The sequence below is a fragment of the Engystomops pustulosus genome, chromosome 4 (assembly GCF_040894005.1).
Source record: "Engystomops pustulosus chromosome 4, aEngPut4.maternal, whole genome shotgun sequence".
In the NCBI taxonomy this organism is placed as follows: Eukaryota; Metazoa; Chordata; class Amphibia; order Anura; family Leptodactylidae; genus Engystomops; species Engystomops pustulosus.
In genome coordinates this window covers 22903291-22918791 of record NC_092414.1, presented here as the reverse complement: position 1 = coordinate 22918791, position 15501 = coordinate 22903291, and the positions used below count along the sequence as shown (strand labels likewise).

The 15501-nt window shown below is 45.6% G+C and overlaps 1 protein-coding gene across 1 annotated transcript in view; it reads left to right on the top strand.

Moving 5' to 3' along the window:
• Positions 1-13371, top strand: part of ITK (IL2 inducible T cell kinase) — a 43548-nt gene extending 30177 nt beyond the window's left edge. The window contains exons 9-17 of the mRNA XM_072145498.1: positions 531-610; positions 1574-1707; positions 1822-1896; positions 2135-2306; positions 4331-4547; positions 4724-4788; positions 11778-11896; positions 11990-12147; positions 13262-13371. Of these exons, the coding sequence (XP_072001599.1) occupies positions 531-610; positions 1574-1707; positions 1822-1896; positions 2135-2306; positions 4331-4547; positions 4724-4788; positions 11778-11896; positions 11990-12147; positions 13262-13333 (1092 nt within the window). The 3' untranslated portion in view covers positions 13334-13371. The remainder of the gene's footprint in view (positions 1-530; positions 611-1573; positions 1708-1821; positions 1897-2134; positions 2307-4330; positions 4548-4723; positions 4789-11777; positions 11897-11989; positions 12148-13261) is intronic.
• The last annotated feature ends 2130 nt before the right edge of the window (positions 13372-15501 follow it).

Below are 15501 nucleotides of genomic sequence, written 5' to 3'. Positions count from 1 at the left end.
TGGTCCAAAAAATTTTGAAACTCGAATTGTCACTGGGGCAAAAAAAAATTTTGCCTGGATCTACAATTACAAAGTATACAGTTTCGACTTACATACAAATTTAACTTAAGAACAAACCTATGGAACCTATCTTGTACATAACCCTGGGACCGCCTGTATACCACTATTGGTACAGTCCAAATCCTGCTATTACTTTTGTAAATCCTCTTTAAAAAACCTGATCTATCAATAGATGGAATCCTTTAGCTTCTTCCCTACTCCTTATGTTAGATGTGGATTTTGTCCGGTTTTCAATCAATTCCTTTGTATAAGTATTTGGCGCCCTGTGACCGGATTTCGCTGGCTCTATAGTAGCAGAATTGATGCTAATTTGATGGCACGGATACATTTTCACTGCAGTATTTTTAGCATGAATTTTAATGGATGACGTGTCTGGATTTTAGGCACACGTTGTGCTAGACTCTACACGGGGGCTGTGTTCGTATTCAGAAATTCTTCATATTATGTGCTTTTCTTTCGTTTCTGTACAGGGCAAGGAAGGGGCATTCATGGTCCGGGATTCAAGACAGCCGGGGATGTATACCGTATCCATCTTCACCAAATCATTGGGGTAACCTGTCCATGTTTACGACTCAGTTTGTAACCCTAAGCTCTCTAGGGTAGCAAAACTACATGACAAGCTGCAAAGCATGCTGGGAGTCGAAATTTTGCAACAGCTGGAAAGCAACTGTTTGGATACCACTGGATTAACACATTCCACAATGATACATGTAGACAGTGGCGTAACTAGGAGAGACAGGGCCCCCTAGCAGGCTACTGCATGGGGCCCCCCTTCCCGCTTAAAAAATATACATATTAGTATACTCACACTGGCGAATCACATATAAATACACTCATGTGCATATACACATACATACAGTGCAACATAGTCACATACAGTGTATATAGACACCATATGCACATCACAGATACTGCATATATACATCACAATGTGCAGTACAATATAGATATAATGGTGCACATCCTCCATTCTTTATTGTGTCAGGTCAGATGACACTGTGGGCCCCATAGCGACTGCTATGGCTGCTACCGCTGTAGTTACGCCCCTCTGTATCCAGTTCCATCATCAAAGAGGTTGTCCCTAGTCATCTATCCACTGAATAGAGGGTATTTGGAAATCCCAAAAACAATAAACCCAAATGTGTCATGTATTAATAACATATCCTGTAAAAATATGAGAAGAACCCAAATGTGTCATGTATTGATGACATATCCTGTGAAAACATGAGAAATAACCTTTGAAGTTATCCTTATAGTCTTATTAATGGCATATTTGTCTGGTACATGGCTCCCTGTAGTCAGGCACATATCTTGGTGGTTGCAAAAACATGGGCCCCACCCAGAATTTTTATTTTTTTTCCATTTATATATTGCAGCTATAACACTGCAGATTGGTATCTGTGCCAAGGTAAAAAAAAAAAAAAGGTGAAAACAGCACCACCCTTGTATGTAGTATGTATTTGGTACTGCAGCTCAGTCCCATGTAAGTCTCATATTGAACTTTTCTGCACAGGGACGGCATTCACAAAGTGAAACATTATCATATCCGGCAGACAAGCGATACCCCTCCTAGATATTACTTAGCCGAGAAGATTGTTTTCACCACCATCCCAGAGCTCATTAATTACCACCAACACAATGGTGGGGGTAAGTATCAGAGGGAAATGGAGAATGAGGTTATGGCTAAACTACTGCCCTAGGATGGATAAGTGAGAGCCTGATGTATCTTAGGAACTTTTTTTGGCTTTGTCCTTTGTGCAGGTCTGGTAACAAGGTTGAGGCATCCGGTGTGTAGCTGGAAGGAGACGACCCCCATAACAGCAGGACTTAGCTATGGTGAGACCATTGTGGCACCACAAATTACAACATATTGCTATGGGATAAGTGTCTGATTTCTAGTGTTCCTATCACCGGGACCACCAGGGCTCAAAAGTTCTCCATATGACTAGAGAGCAGGATGGACCTGTGCTCCTTTCACGCCTATTGGATGGCGGGATGTTTGTAGGTACCACTATTGGGGGTTAACCAAAGCTCTGCAGCAAAGGTTAAACCAAACATCTTGTTCTTTCCTTAGGAAAATGGGAAATTGACCCCACGCACTTCACTTTTATTCAGGAGGTTGGCAGCGGCCAGTTTGGTGTGGTCAAATTGGCATCATGGCAAGGCACAAGAAAAGTGGCGGTAAAGATGATCCGGGAAGGAATGATGTCTGAGGATGACTTTGTGGAGGAAGCGCAAGTGTTAATGTAAGGAACACATATGGTAGGAGCAGGGGCATAACAGGGTCTCATAGAAGATTTCTAAATGGGGCCCCCCTTCCCCTTTAAAACATTATACATATTTGTACACACATGAAAGTTTTAATTACACACAGTATATACACAACATATATACATACAGCACCATATACACTAATGCATTATACATACAGACATATAGCATATACACATCACATACACACACATACAGTAAATACATGTATACATACAATACCATATACAAACATCAAGCATGTGCAACATACCCCACCGGGGCCTGGCCTTTTCTTGGGGCCTGGAGGCAGCAGGGCCCAGAATACTGGAGTGGCTGGTGATTGCGGCCTTGGGCACGCTGTGGTCACGGTGCTTGGTATGGGGGACCAAGCACCGTGACCTTACAGTCTGGCAGGTCTCCAGCCGGTGGTGTGTGCTAGAAATATGGACGGAGAGGATGATGTACTGGTTTCTTCCTGGGGCAACCCCTGAGTGTCTGCAGGATGAGTCCCTGGGTAATGGATGGGGAGCCCGTGGTGGTGACACCCGTATCCAGGGATCAGACGGAGGCAACGTTGTGCAAATCAACTTACAGTTCTTTATTGAACAACAGACACCAGCCAAACGATAACATCAGATTTTTTATGCTGGGAAGGTCATGAGAGCCGGTCTGCAGGAAAGGTACACACAGCCTGATAGTAGATGCAGGCTGGGATGGTGCGGATGGAGTCCGAGTGGTGGAATCTGCAGTTCTGGGCATAAGTCTCCGGACTTGCCCTGGGTGCCAGGCAGTAGGGCCTGAGGCACTAGAAGTTCCTAGGATTAATGGCTGTGGCAGCACTGAAGATGTGCTGCTCACTCTGACTGGACCCAGACCCTGTGCTTCCACACAGAAGGAGTATTTATACTCCCTTGGTCAGGTGGTAGCACCTCTCCAATCACCTTCCAGCTTGCATAACAGACACATCATTGGATACTTACATATACTAATTAACTGTTGCCTTGCCAGGCAGTAGCTACAGCTGCAATTACACTGTGGGGCACATTTACTTACCCAGCCACAGGAGTTCCCGAGTTCCCAAGTGTCCGACGATCATGCACTCCACTGCAACTCACAAAGATTGTGCGCCTGATTTCCTGCATGTGTCACTTCCACGATCAGGTCTGCCGCAGTTCACCATCTTCCTGCCGGTGTATGTAAGTGCTAGGATTGCGACACAATTTTAAAGTTAAATCCCGCAGTTTGTCCGAATCCGTCGAATCGTCCGACGACCCGTTCTCCGATTTATTTTGCTTGAAAGCCAGTGCGATTGCAACACAACCGATCGCGTGCGACACAATCCCCTTTTAAATGCCTGTCCCGGTGGCGCAATCCCCGAAAAGGTCGGAAAACTCAACGGAAATGCTGCCACGGGACCCTTAGTAATATCTCAGATTCTAGGTACTTCCTAGAGAGGTGATCAATCTCCCTAACAGCACCTGACCTGGAGAGGGTGCTATTTCACAACTACCAGCCTGCCTATGCATTGGCAGGGGTGTTGCACATGTACACACATATAGTACATACACAGCACACACATGCAGAAAATACATGTATACATACAATACAATATACAGAAATCAAGCATATACAGATATACAGTATATGCACAGCACACAAATACGTTACCCCAGATACCGGGGTCCCCTGACACTGCAGGACCCATAGCAGCTGCTCTGGCTGTTACCCCTGTAGTTACGCCCCGGGGTAGGAGGTATACTGCATGGCCTGTTATGATATATATCACTTACATTCAACATAACTCGCATTTGATGTTTATGTTGAATATATTTATAAGTTTTTAAGAAACAAAATTTGTACAAGAAAATCTACTTTTAATCTGTCATCCAATGTTGTGTAAAATATGTTTTCCATGTAGTGATATCTCGTGTATTTGTGTTTATGTATAGCAGCTAATGTGAACAGGCAGCGCTGCAGTATAAAGCAGGAAGGTGATTTATTGTATCTTCTTCTGTAGGAAAATTTCCCATCCCAAACTAGTGCAGCTTCTGGGCGTTTGCACCCAACAAGTTCCCATCTTTCTTGTATTTGAGTTTATGGAACATGGCAGCCTGAATGAATTCCTGCGCAGGAATCGGGGCACTTTGACGCGGGGTACAGCACTGGGCATGTGCCAGGACGTCTGTGAAGGGATGGAGTATCTGGAGTGCTCTAACTTCATACACCGCGACCTGGTATGTGCCATTAGTGTGAATACACAGAGGGATGGATGGGATTTATATGTTGGCAGGTTTGGAATTCTAAACTTTGAAGGTTCCAATGTGATTCTTGAAGGATATTATGAAAGGTGATCCGTCTTCCAGTGAATCCATGTATTAAATCAGAAATATCTCTTATCTTGTGTCTGCAGGCTGCACGTAACTGTCTGGTCGGAGAATCATTGGTTGTTAAAGTGTCAGATTTTGGCATGACCAGGTAATGGAGAAGTGTTTTAATGGGTGGTGTACAAATGTTAGATACTAATGACCATGGGTGTAACTAAACCAATGCTACTGATGCTGGGGCCCCCTGACCCTGTGGGCCCCATAGCAACTGCTATGGCTGCTACTCCTGTAGTTACGCCCCTGTTAATGACCCATCCTTAGATCCATTATCAGTGGCTCAATGGATGGTACCTATATCTGTGTAATCCAGACACATGTAGGTTTCACTGCAAGGTGGTGGTGGGGCTACCTTAAAGGGGACCTAAGGTTGCAGTCACCTTAGGCTACCTAAAGGAGGTAGTTCGGCAGGAGAGCGATCAAAAGGGGGGTATATGGTGTGTGGGACGTAAGGGGGGGGGGTTAAATCTCGCGCTCAGTCCGAATCAGTCGGAACGTCCGACGGTACGCCCCCCAATATGTGTTGAATGGAAGCCAGCGCAGCTGTGCCAAAAAAGGATCGCGTGCACCAAAATCCCAGCGCAGACATTAGTTAAATACCTGTGCAAGCCGTGCAATCCCCGAAAAGGCGAACATTCCAACGAAAATGAGCAGTGCCACCCTAAATAAATGAGCCCCTATACTTAGGTGCTTTCTGTTCATACTGGAAAAACTGCAATATTTTCAGTTGTATTCAATATTTTCTTTGTATCGCTTTGTATTATAAAACTTAAAAGGAAATCTAGCATCAAAATCTATCATGATAAACCAGGGACACTTACTTAAGGATCCAGGTACTGTGAGATGTACTAGAGATGGGTGAATCGATTCTAACAAATTGCAATTCGTTTACAATTTCAGGAAAACTTCTGTTCTGCACGAATCCAAAGTTTACGGTGATTCGTTGGAACTAATTTTTTTTCCCACTTTATTAGCAAAATCGGCTTGAGCAAAACATGTTACATGGGGGAGAGAACTCTGGGAAGAAGAAAGGAACACCCATGATCACATGTGCAGACATGTAAGCCAATCAGCGACCGGCAGGCTTATGTGATGTCAGAGGCAGCCATTTGCAATCTCGTCATTTCACACTGCATGTGCTATCTCTAGCGTCCAGTGTCAGTAGCCGATGGCATGATTTTTGCTCATGGTGTCCGTTTTGGGGGATCTGTATACCTCAAATTTCAACTCTTTTTTTTGTAGCTAAAGTTGATATCAGTAGAAATCTGTGTCAAATCCACATAGTTGATGGAGTGATTTTTGCTCAAAGTCCATTCTGTCATCGTGCCACACTATGGCCTACCATTTTGGTGCCACCACCAGAATTTGTCATTGTGCCACTCTCTGGCCTCATGCTGCTGCTACTGCTGCCGCCCACCTACACAAACTGTGATTGTGTCTCTCTCAGACCTCCTGCTGCCGCCACCTCCACACTCTGTCATTGTGCCACTATGTGGCTTACCACGTTGCTGTCACCTACACACCTTGTCTTTCTGCCACTCTGTGGCCTACAATGTTGCTGCCACCTTCATATCTTGTCATTGTGCCACTCTGGCCTACTCATGCTGCTGCCAACTGACCGATGTCTCCCTGGAACACCCTGTGATTTCCATAATGCTTTTTTCACCCTCCACCACTCTATGACGTTGCCACTATGTTTGGTTTTCCCCTTCATTTCATCTGTCAGAAGGAATGAAAAGCTTTGGGATTGATAGCCAAAAACAGGAGTGGATACAGAACACAGAGGACATGCAAGTATCCCAGTTACTAGTCATCTCTGTTTTGGATCAACTCCTGTATTAATCTTCTTATATTTGTTTTACATAGCCTCCTTTCTTCTAAAATCAACTTTTAAACATTATGCCCATGAGCCAGACATGCTTTGAGGGGTGATAAAAGAGCTTCTCTATGCTGCAGCTTCACAGGCTGTTACACTGCTCCTTCAGCACTTCCCTCTCCCTCTGCCTGATGTAATCTCACTGCAGCAGAGAAAGTGTCAGCACACAGTGGGGAGAGGTGTAAGAGCATGTGGACCTACAGCACTGAGAGGCTCTGGTAAAGCCTGCATGGCTCATTTGCATAATTTTAAAACTTGATTTTAGAAGGAAGGAGGCCATGGATAACAAATATAAGTACCTGGATCTATGAGTAAGTGTTCCAGAAACATCATGCATGCACATACCTCCCAACTTTTGTGGAGGAGAAAGAGGGACAAAATGGCGGCGCGCGAAGCGCGCCGCGGCGATTTTTTTACCCACAGAAGCCACACCCTAGCCACGCCCCCTAACCACACCCCCTGGCCACGCCACTGCTCATACCTTCAACGCATCCACTGGCACCAATGTATATTTATGTATATAATTGGGGGGCATATTCCACTCCCCCTAGACAACGAGCATGCCCTCCTAGACAACGAGCATGTCCTCCCCTAGACAACGAGCATGCCCCCCCCAGACAACGAGCATGTCCTCCCCTAGACAACGAGCATGTCCCCCCCTAGACAACGAGCATGTCCCCCCCAGACAACGGGCATGTCCGCCCCCAGACAACGAGCATGCCCCCCCCTAGACAACGAGCATGTCCCCCCCAGACAACGAGCATGTCCCCCCCAGACAACGGGCATGTCCGCCCCCAGACAACGAGCATGCCCCCCCCTAGACAACGAGCATGTCCCCCCCAGACAACGAGCATGCCCCCCCTAGACAACAAGCATGCCCCCCCTAGACAACGAGCATGTCCCCTAGACAACGAGCATGCCCCCCCCTAGACAACGAGCATGTACCCCCCCCTAGACAACGAGCATGTACCCCCACCTAGACAACGAGAATGTACCCCCACCTAGACAACGACCATGTCCCCCCCTAGACAACGAGCATGTCCCCCCCCCCTAGACAACGAGCATGTCCCCCACCTAGACAACGAGCCTGTCCCCCCCTGTGGCTGCGTGCCCTTTTTTGTGTGTTTGTGTTATTTTTGTCTTCCAGGACCGTGCCTGCTGTGGACTGCTTCCGATTCGAAGGATTACATCGATGACCGACAGTTCTAACAAATAAAATGGTCAACGAGGGTGTGTCTGCGTTTTTTGTTCAATAAAATTTTCTGAAAACGGTGTGATTATTTATTTTTTTGCGACACTCTTCATAGTTTGCCGTAGTAGTGGTGCCGGCTAGGTGACGGTGCTCATTACTAAGGGCTGGCCTTAGTGTTTGCCTTAATTTTTTTGGCAAATTCACACTAACGCCCATACCATTACCCCGGTACCCACCGCCACCAGGGGTGCCGGGAAGAGCCGGGTACAAACCAGTACCTGACCGTCTATAGATGGTCAGGTAGTGGGGCGGCTGCAGGCTGTTATTGTTGCGCTGGAATAGCCCCCTAACAGTGGCCTATCCCAGCTCAGTAATGGCGGCTGCTGCTGCTTTTTTGTATCAGGCTGATTTGAAAAATAGGGGGCACCCCATGCCGTTTTTTCTTCAAATTTTTGACAAAAATATGCGTGGGGTCCCCCCTTTAAAGGGGGCTCCCAGGCTGTTTCCCCCATTTTTACAAAAAAATGGGGGGGAAAAACGGCATGGGGTGCCCCCTATTGTTCAAATCAGCCAGATGCAAAAAAGCAGCAGCAGCCTGCTATTACTGAGCTGGGATAGGCCACTGTTAGGGGGCTATCCCAGCGCAACAATAACAGCCTGCAGCCGCCCCAACACCTGACCATCTATAGACGGTCAGGTACTGGTTTGTACCCGGCTCTTCCCGGCACCCCTGGTGGCGGTGGGTACCGGGGTAATGGTATGGGCGTTAGTGTAAATTTGCCAAAAAAATTAAGGCAAACACTAAGGCCAGCCCTTAGTAATGAGCACCGTCACCTAGCCGGCACCACTACTACGGCAAACTATGAAGAGTGTCGCAAAAAAATAAATAATCACACCGTTTTCAGAAAATTTTATTGAACAAAAGACGCAGACACACCCTCGTTGACCATTTTATTTGTTAGAAATGTCGGTCATAGACGTAATCCTTCGAATCCGAAGCAGTCCACAGCAGGCACGGTCCTGGAAGACAAAAATAACACAAACACACAAAAAAGGGCACGCAGCCACAGGGGAGGACATGCTCGTTGTCTAGGGGTCAGGGGTAGACATGCTCGTTGTCTAGGGGGGGGGGGAAATGCTAGTTGTCTAGGGGGGGGACATGCTCGTTGTCTAGGAGTCGGGGGGAGACATGCTCGTTGTCTAGGGGGGGGAATGCTCGTTGTCTGGGGGGGGGGACATGCTCGTTGTCTAGGGGGGGGGGGCATGCTCGTTGTCTTGGGGGGGGACATGCTCGTTGTCTAGGGGTCAGGGGGAGACATGCTCGTTGTCTAGCAGGGGGAAATGCTCGTTGTCTAGGGGGGGGAAATCCTCGTTGTCTAGGGGGGGGACATGCTCGTTGTCGCAGTAAAGGGGAGGGGTCCTATGGAGCGCAGTAAAGGGGAGGGGTCCTATGGAGCGCAGTAAAGGGGAGGGGTCCTATGGAGCGCAGTAAAGGGGAGGGGTCCTATGGAGCGCAGTAAAGGGGAGGGGTCCTATGGAGCGCAGTAAAGGGGAGGGGTCCTATGGAGCGCAGTAAAGGGGAGGGGTCCTATGGAGCGCAGTAAAGGGGAGGAGTCCTATTGAGCGCGCAGTGAAAGCCATAAAAAACACATTTGATATTTTCCTTCCCGCTTCCCAGTACAGGGCCTGGAATATTTAATACTGTCACTAGGAAGTATAATTTGTTACGCAGAAACAGGCCGCACACAGCTCTGTACGTGGAAAAATAAAAAAGTTATTGATTTTTGAAAGTGGGGAGTGAAATATGGAAACGCAAAAATTGTTCCGTCAGAGTAATGGAGCAGGCGGCCGTGTATGACCATTCTGCTCCATTACCGTCATAGAGCGATGACATGGACCTTATGTGGACCCCAACAGACCCCTTGTTTTCATGATCTATGGGGGTCACATCACTGAAACCCCCACACATCAGCAGGTTAAGCCCTGTCCTATGGATAGGGCCTAACTTGTATTTGTGGGAAAACCCCTTTAACCCCTTAACGCTCTGCGCCGTAGCTCTACGACGCAGAGAGTATAAGGAGTGTATGAAGAGCGCTCACGGGCTGAGTCCTCTTCATACAAGGTGGGGGGTTTTGCATGTTGCAGAAAACCCCCACCGCTAATAACCGCAGTCGGTCATTGTCGCCGGCAAAGTCTTTTTTACGATCGCTGTGCCCCCGAACGTCATCGGGGGCGGCGATCGTTTGCCGTGGTAGCCTTGGGTCTTCTTTTGACACGAGGCTACATGGCTTCTGCAGGTTCGTTACAATGAGCCAGAAGTATTGCAGTATATGGTAGGAGCGATCTGACCATCTAGGGTTAATGTACCGTAGATGGTCTAAGAAATAGTGGAAAAAAAAGAAAAAACAGGTTTTAAAAATAAAAAAAATTTATAAAATATTAAAAATTCTAATCACCTCCCTTTCCCTAGAACGGATATAAAACATAATAAACAGTAAAGATCACAGACATATTAGGTATCGCCGCGTCCCAAAATGCCCGATCTATCAAAATATAAAAACGGTTACGGGCGGCGGTGACCTCCGAGGCGGGAAATGGCGCCCAAATGTCCGAAATGCGACTTTTACACCTTTTTACATCACATAAAAAATGAAATTAAAAATGATCAAAATGTCACACAGACCTCAAAATGGTAGCAATGAAAACGTCGGCTCATTTCGCCAAAAATGACCCCACCCCCAGCTCCATGCACCGAAATATGAAAAAGTTATTAGCGTCAGAAGATGGCAAAAATTTTTTTTTTTTTTTTTTGCACACATGCGTTTAATTTTTGAAAATGTATTAAAACACAATAAAACCTATAAATCCGGTATCACCGCGATCGCACCAAACCAAAGAATAAAGCTGAGGTGTTATTTTGAGTGCACAGTCAAAGTCGAAAAAACTGAGCCCACAAGAACGTGACATGTGCGGTTTTTTAAAAAAATTTTTCCACATTTGGAATTTTTTGCAGCTTCGCAGTACACGGCATGTTAAAATAAATAACATTACGGGAAAGTAAAATTTGTTACGCACAAAATAAGCCCTCACACAGCTCTGTACACGTAAAAATGAAAAAGTTATGGATTTTTGAAGTTGGAGAGCGAGAAATGAGAGAAAAACCCTGCGTCTTTAAGGGGTTAAGGGATTAAGTATATGGTACAATAAAAGCAGAATAGAAGGGCACTGGGGGGGTTAGGGATGGGGGCAGGGGGTCTATGGAGGAAAGTGTTTAACCCTTTAGCTGCTGCCTGCAGTCACTGTAGAGTACCTGTTATCACACTGCAGCAGCTGCACACACTCGGCTCTGCTTCATCAGACGAACTTCAGTGAGGAGCAGGAGGAGGTGGGGGCAGGGAGCCATTGATGTAGCAGTGCTGGAGAGTTCCTGCCTGCACGGAGGATGATCCCCTGGGGCTGCTGTGCAGGGGCAGTGCAGAGAACATGACACTCTGCACTGCTCCATCCATCCATCCATCCATGTGCCTGCAAGTGGCAGCCTGAGGACAGGGAGGGCTCTGCCTCCCAGGGGAGGGGATGGGGGAGGTGCCGGCTCTGCAGCAGACAGCCCGGGAGCTGGAGAGGAGGAGGACGCTGTACCCCGCCCCCTGGCTTCTCTGTATCCTGAGCAGGACGGGGGCGGGACTCGGGGGCGGGACTCGGGGGGGGGGCGGGACTCGGGGGCGGGACAAAACGGAAAAATCCGTGAAACCGCAAAAAAACCGGGACTTTCACTTAACGGTCCGTGCAGGCGGGACAAGGGTTAAAAAACGGGACTGTCCCGCCCAAAACGGGACGGTTGGGAGGTATGCATGCATGAGGGAAGAGGTAAGAGACAGAGGTAAGTCCCTGCTCCAACCAGTTTATTTGGTATTGGGGGACAGACACCAAGGATGTCCAGTGCAGAACCAGTACCTTCTCCCATGTTCAGTGCTCATACAGATAGGGAGGGAAGTAATGTTATTATTTTTTTTAGGTTTGTCATTGATGACCAGTACACCAGTTCATCCGGCACTAAATTTCCAGTGAAATGGTCAGCCCCGGAGGTTTTCCGATATGGACGCTACAGTAGCAGGTCTGACGTGTGGTCTTATGGTATGTTTTTATCAGATCTGTACCTCATATATACACAATGGGGACAAATATGACAATTTTATGACTGTATGATGTATATTCTGTGCTGGGCAGGCGTCCTGGTTTGGGAGGTGTTCAGCGAGGGCAAGACACCATTTGAACACCTAAGCAACTCCGATGCAGTCGAAGAAATATCAAATGGCTTGAGACTCTTCAAACCCAAACTGGCATCGGAGAAAGTGTACCAGTTCATGAACAGCTGCTGGCAGGAGGTAAGTACATGAAAGTATTTTATCACCTGGAGCCTGTAGTACCTAGTGTAGTGGGTGCCAGAAGTTCCTGATATTTGGCATTCTCCCTTCCCCTTACATTATACCCCAAAATTTCCGCCATAACTTTTAATGTATTGTCGTACAGTGAAACAAATGTGAAGTACTCCTCAGATGCCAAGGTCAGTACTGAATTAGGTATCTAAGAGGTTAATAAGCAGTAGGGTTTTAGTTGTATCTTACCCACAGTGCTTAGCTGTTGAGCGGGTGCTATCACTACTCTCTACATGGGCTCTATGGGAATTTAAGACCTGATAGCTGCGCCCCACTCTGCTTCCCAGTTTCCGCATTGCTCCATTACTTCTGGTTTTGACTTTTAAAACTGGCGCATGGTCCGATTGAGCACCGGAGCGCCCTCTTCAGTGCAGAATTTAGAGCGGGCTTCTAAAATACCTGTGCAAGCAGTTTGCTCTAGAAAGAACAAGCAAGAAACCAAAGTCCGACAGAAAACGGGCGCACGGCCCTAAGTAAATGGGTATAATATTGGAAAGGGTAAATGGGCCACTTTCCGAAGTCTGCTATGGGGTCCTGCCTCTCCTAGTTATGCCCCTGCTGGGTGTTTTTCATATTCATGGAAAATTCCTTTAAGTATTTCTTTCAATTTGTTCATGGCTTGGAGAGCTGCCTTATGGAGTCTTCTAGGTACGTCTAATGGGACAATTGTATGCACATTAGCCAAAGCTGACATAATACTAGCAGAAACTTATAAACTAATTCCCTAATCTGTCCTAATAAGAGGTGGAAGAATAATCAGTGATATCTTCAGACCAGCAGGGATACATAATAAAGTGTGATTGTTGCCACCCACACATTAGGAATTAAAGGAAATCTACCATCAAAATTCAGCATGATAAACCATGGACTTACTTATAGATCCAGCCACTGACTGCTGTAATCTTCTTATAAACCAGGGCCTCCTTCCTTCTAAAATCAACTTTTCAAATTATGCTAATGAGTCAGAAGGGCTGTTAACAGAGCCCCACTGTGTTGCAGATTCACAGGCTGTTACACTGTTCAGCAGCACTCGGACTAACTCCTTTTCTACATTTCTCCACAGAGCCCGGAGCATCGGCCATCATTCTGCCGCCTGATGAAAGAGATCTCAGATATCGCAGAAATAGAAATGTGACCTCAATGTTTCATTCTTCAATGTTTCCTTTACTGTCAGTGTTAATCTTCTACATCGTGTAGCATATGGTTGTAATTTTACACCCTAAGGCAGCTACTCTATTGTGTGCCAACAGAGGGGGGCACTTATCATGCCAACCTAAAAACATAACGCACTTTCATTGCCCGCATCTAACTGTCAGTGCCACCTGCTGGCCAGAAGTGGTACTGCAAGAGATGTTATTAAACTGAGGACAGCAGTGCATCCCCTTCATTCATTGTATATGTAGTACAGTATTTATCATCCAGTATTTTATTCATTGTAAATTGCAACTATTCATTTATTATGTATTATACTTAAACTATAGGGTGATGTCTAAGCCCCTATAGGACAGTGTAGTTTGACTAAGAGATGTGGTAGACTCTTTTTAAAGGGGTTTTCCGTGCCAAAAAGTTATAATAATGTATTCTTATAAAATAGGTCCTTAATATAATATATGAGGAAGTCCAAAACCCAGCACCTCCAGAAAATGGCTCAGGAAGCACACAGCGCCTTTTCTTGTGTAGTGGTCAAACCAGGTTACTGCAGATCTGCTCCCATTCATTTAACAAACTAAATAGTATTTGATTTGTATCTCTAGACGTATATAAGCATCTTTAACGAGTATCTGGCTTAATTGTCAATTTTGCCTTTTTATTGCTATTTTTGTAAACAAAATTATTATTAATAAAGTTATAAAGTTTTTGTTCTGTTTTTTATCTGTTTTGTTTTCTCTTTGTCCACTCATAATTCAGGAAACTTCACCCACAAGGCAATATGTTTAGTTAGGATCCCTTTAACCTTTTCACAACTTTCATACGTCCCATGCAAATAATAATAATAATCTTTATATATAAAGTGCCAGCATGTGTATAGACGACATACCCAGGGCACACAATAAATGGCTGTATTTTCTAAACTGTGGAAACACAAACCCTGTGCCCTTTAAAAGAGAAGAATATCCCCTTTAATATTACTCAAGCATTTTGTTTCTAGGTACCACAGAACTGGAGATATTAAAGTTACAGTCAGGAGTTTGCTTCTTGTATACATCCCATTCCTGACTGTAAATTTATCTGCAGATATCTCTAGCTTTGTGGCACCTAGAAACTCAATCCTGGTGCGATATTAAAGGAGAGATTCTCCTATTTAAAATGACACCAGAATAGTTTTCTAGGTACCAAGGTGCAGGAGATTTAGGCATTTTCAGTCTACCCCCCACCAGCTGAAGGCAGAATATAGAAGGAGCTGCAGGGAGATAGAGCTGACAGTTTGCAGGAGTACATGCACCCTCTGCATCTGTAGCTGAGCCTAGGAAAACGTCAAGGATTGATGTTGTTATTTTTACCATATTTTGTCTTCCAACAACTACATTACAAAACTTTAATGGGAAAATAGCATCATTTTTCACATTATGCAACTGCAAAAATTGACCTCGACATTCAGGACTTACCAGGGACCTTTGGCCTCGAAAAGGGTTAAGGACTACTAGTGCAGCACTTTCCTGACATGTTCTTATTCATGTTCTAATAGAAGATGTGCAGGTCATATATTACATCTCATTGTTCCTAATCCCCGCCGGCTCTTTCCTCACAAGGATTATTATAAGGTTTCAGATATCAGAACTGCTCCCAGACAAAAACTAATAATATAGAAGATATTCTGCTTCGTCCTGTTTGGCGAGATCACATTTCTGTGAAGTTACAGCTGCTGGATAATAAAGTGTTAATACAGAACGGGACATCTCAGCGCTGGATTGTGTGACCGCTGCACAGTACGTGGGACTGAAACACTGGAGCAAAACTCCACCTGTGACGCAGCAGCCGTAGTCCGATGCTGACACATCATCAGGAAACTGCGAGCCATTGCAAAAACCTCAACATAACAGCATTACCACCAATGTTACACCAAATAATTGCCTCTTAGGCACGGGGCAAGAGAACATCACTATACTGACAATAGTTAAAGGGGGTCAAGCAGGTCCCAAATCACCCAACAAGTAAATACAGCATTGTCTACGACAGCTTATACGCTTTCCAGATAGTTCCTAACTGTTTCCACGTAATTTGCTATTTTGAGAAAATGTATTTTTTTTTTTTATGCAAATAAGCTATTTGGAGCACCAGGGGCGGGACCATAACTGCTGCTGC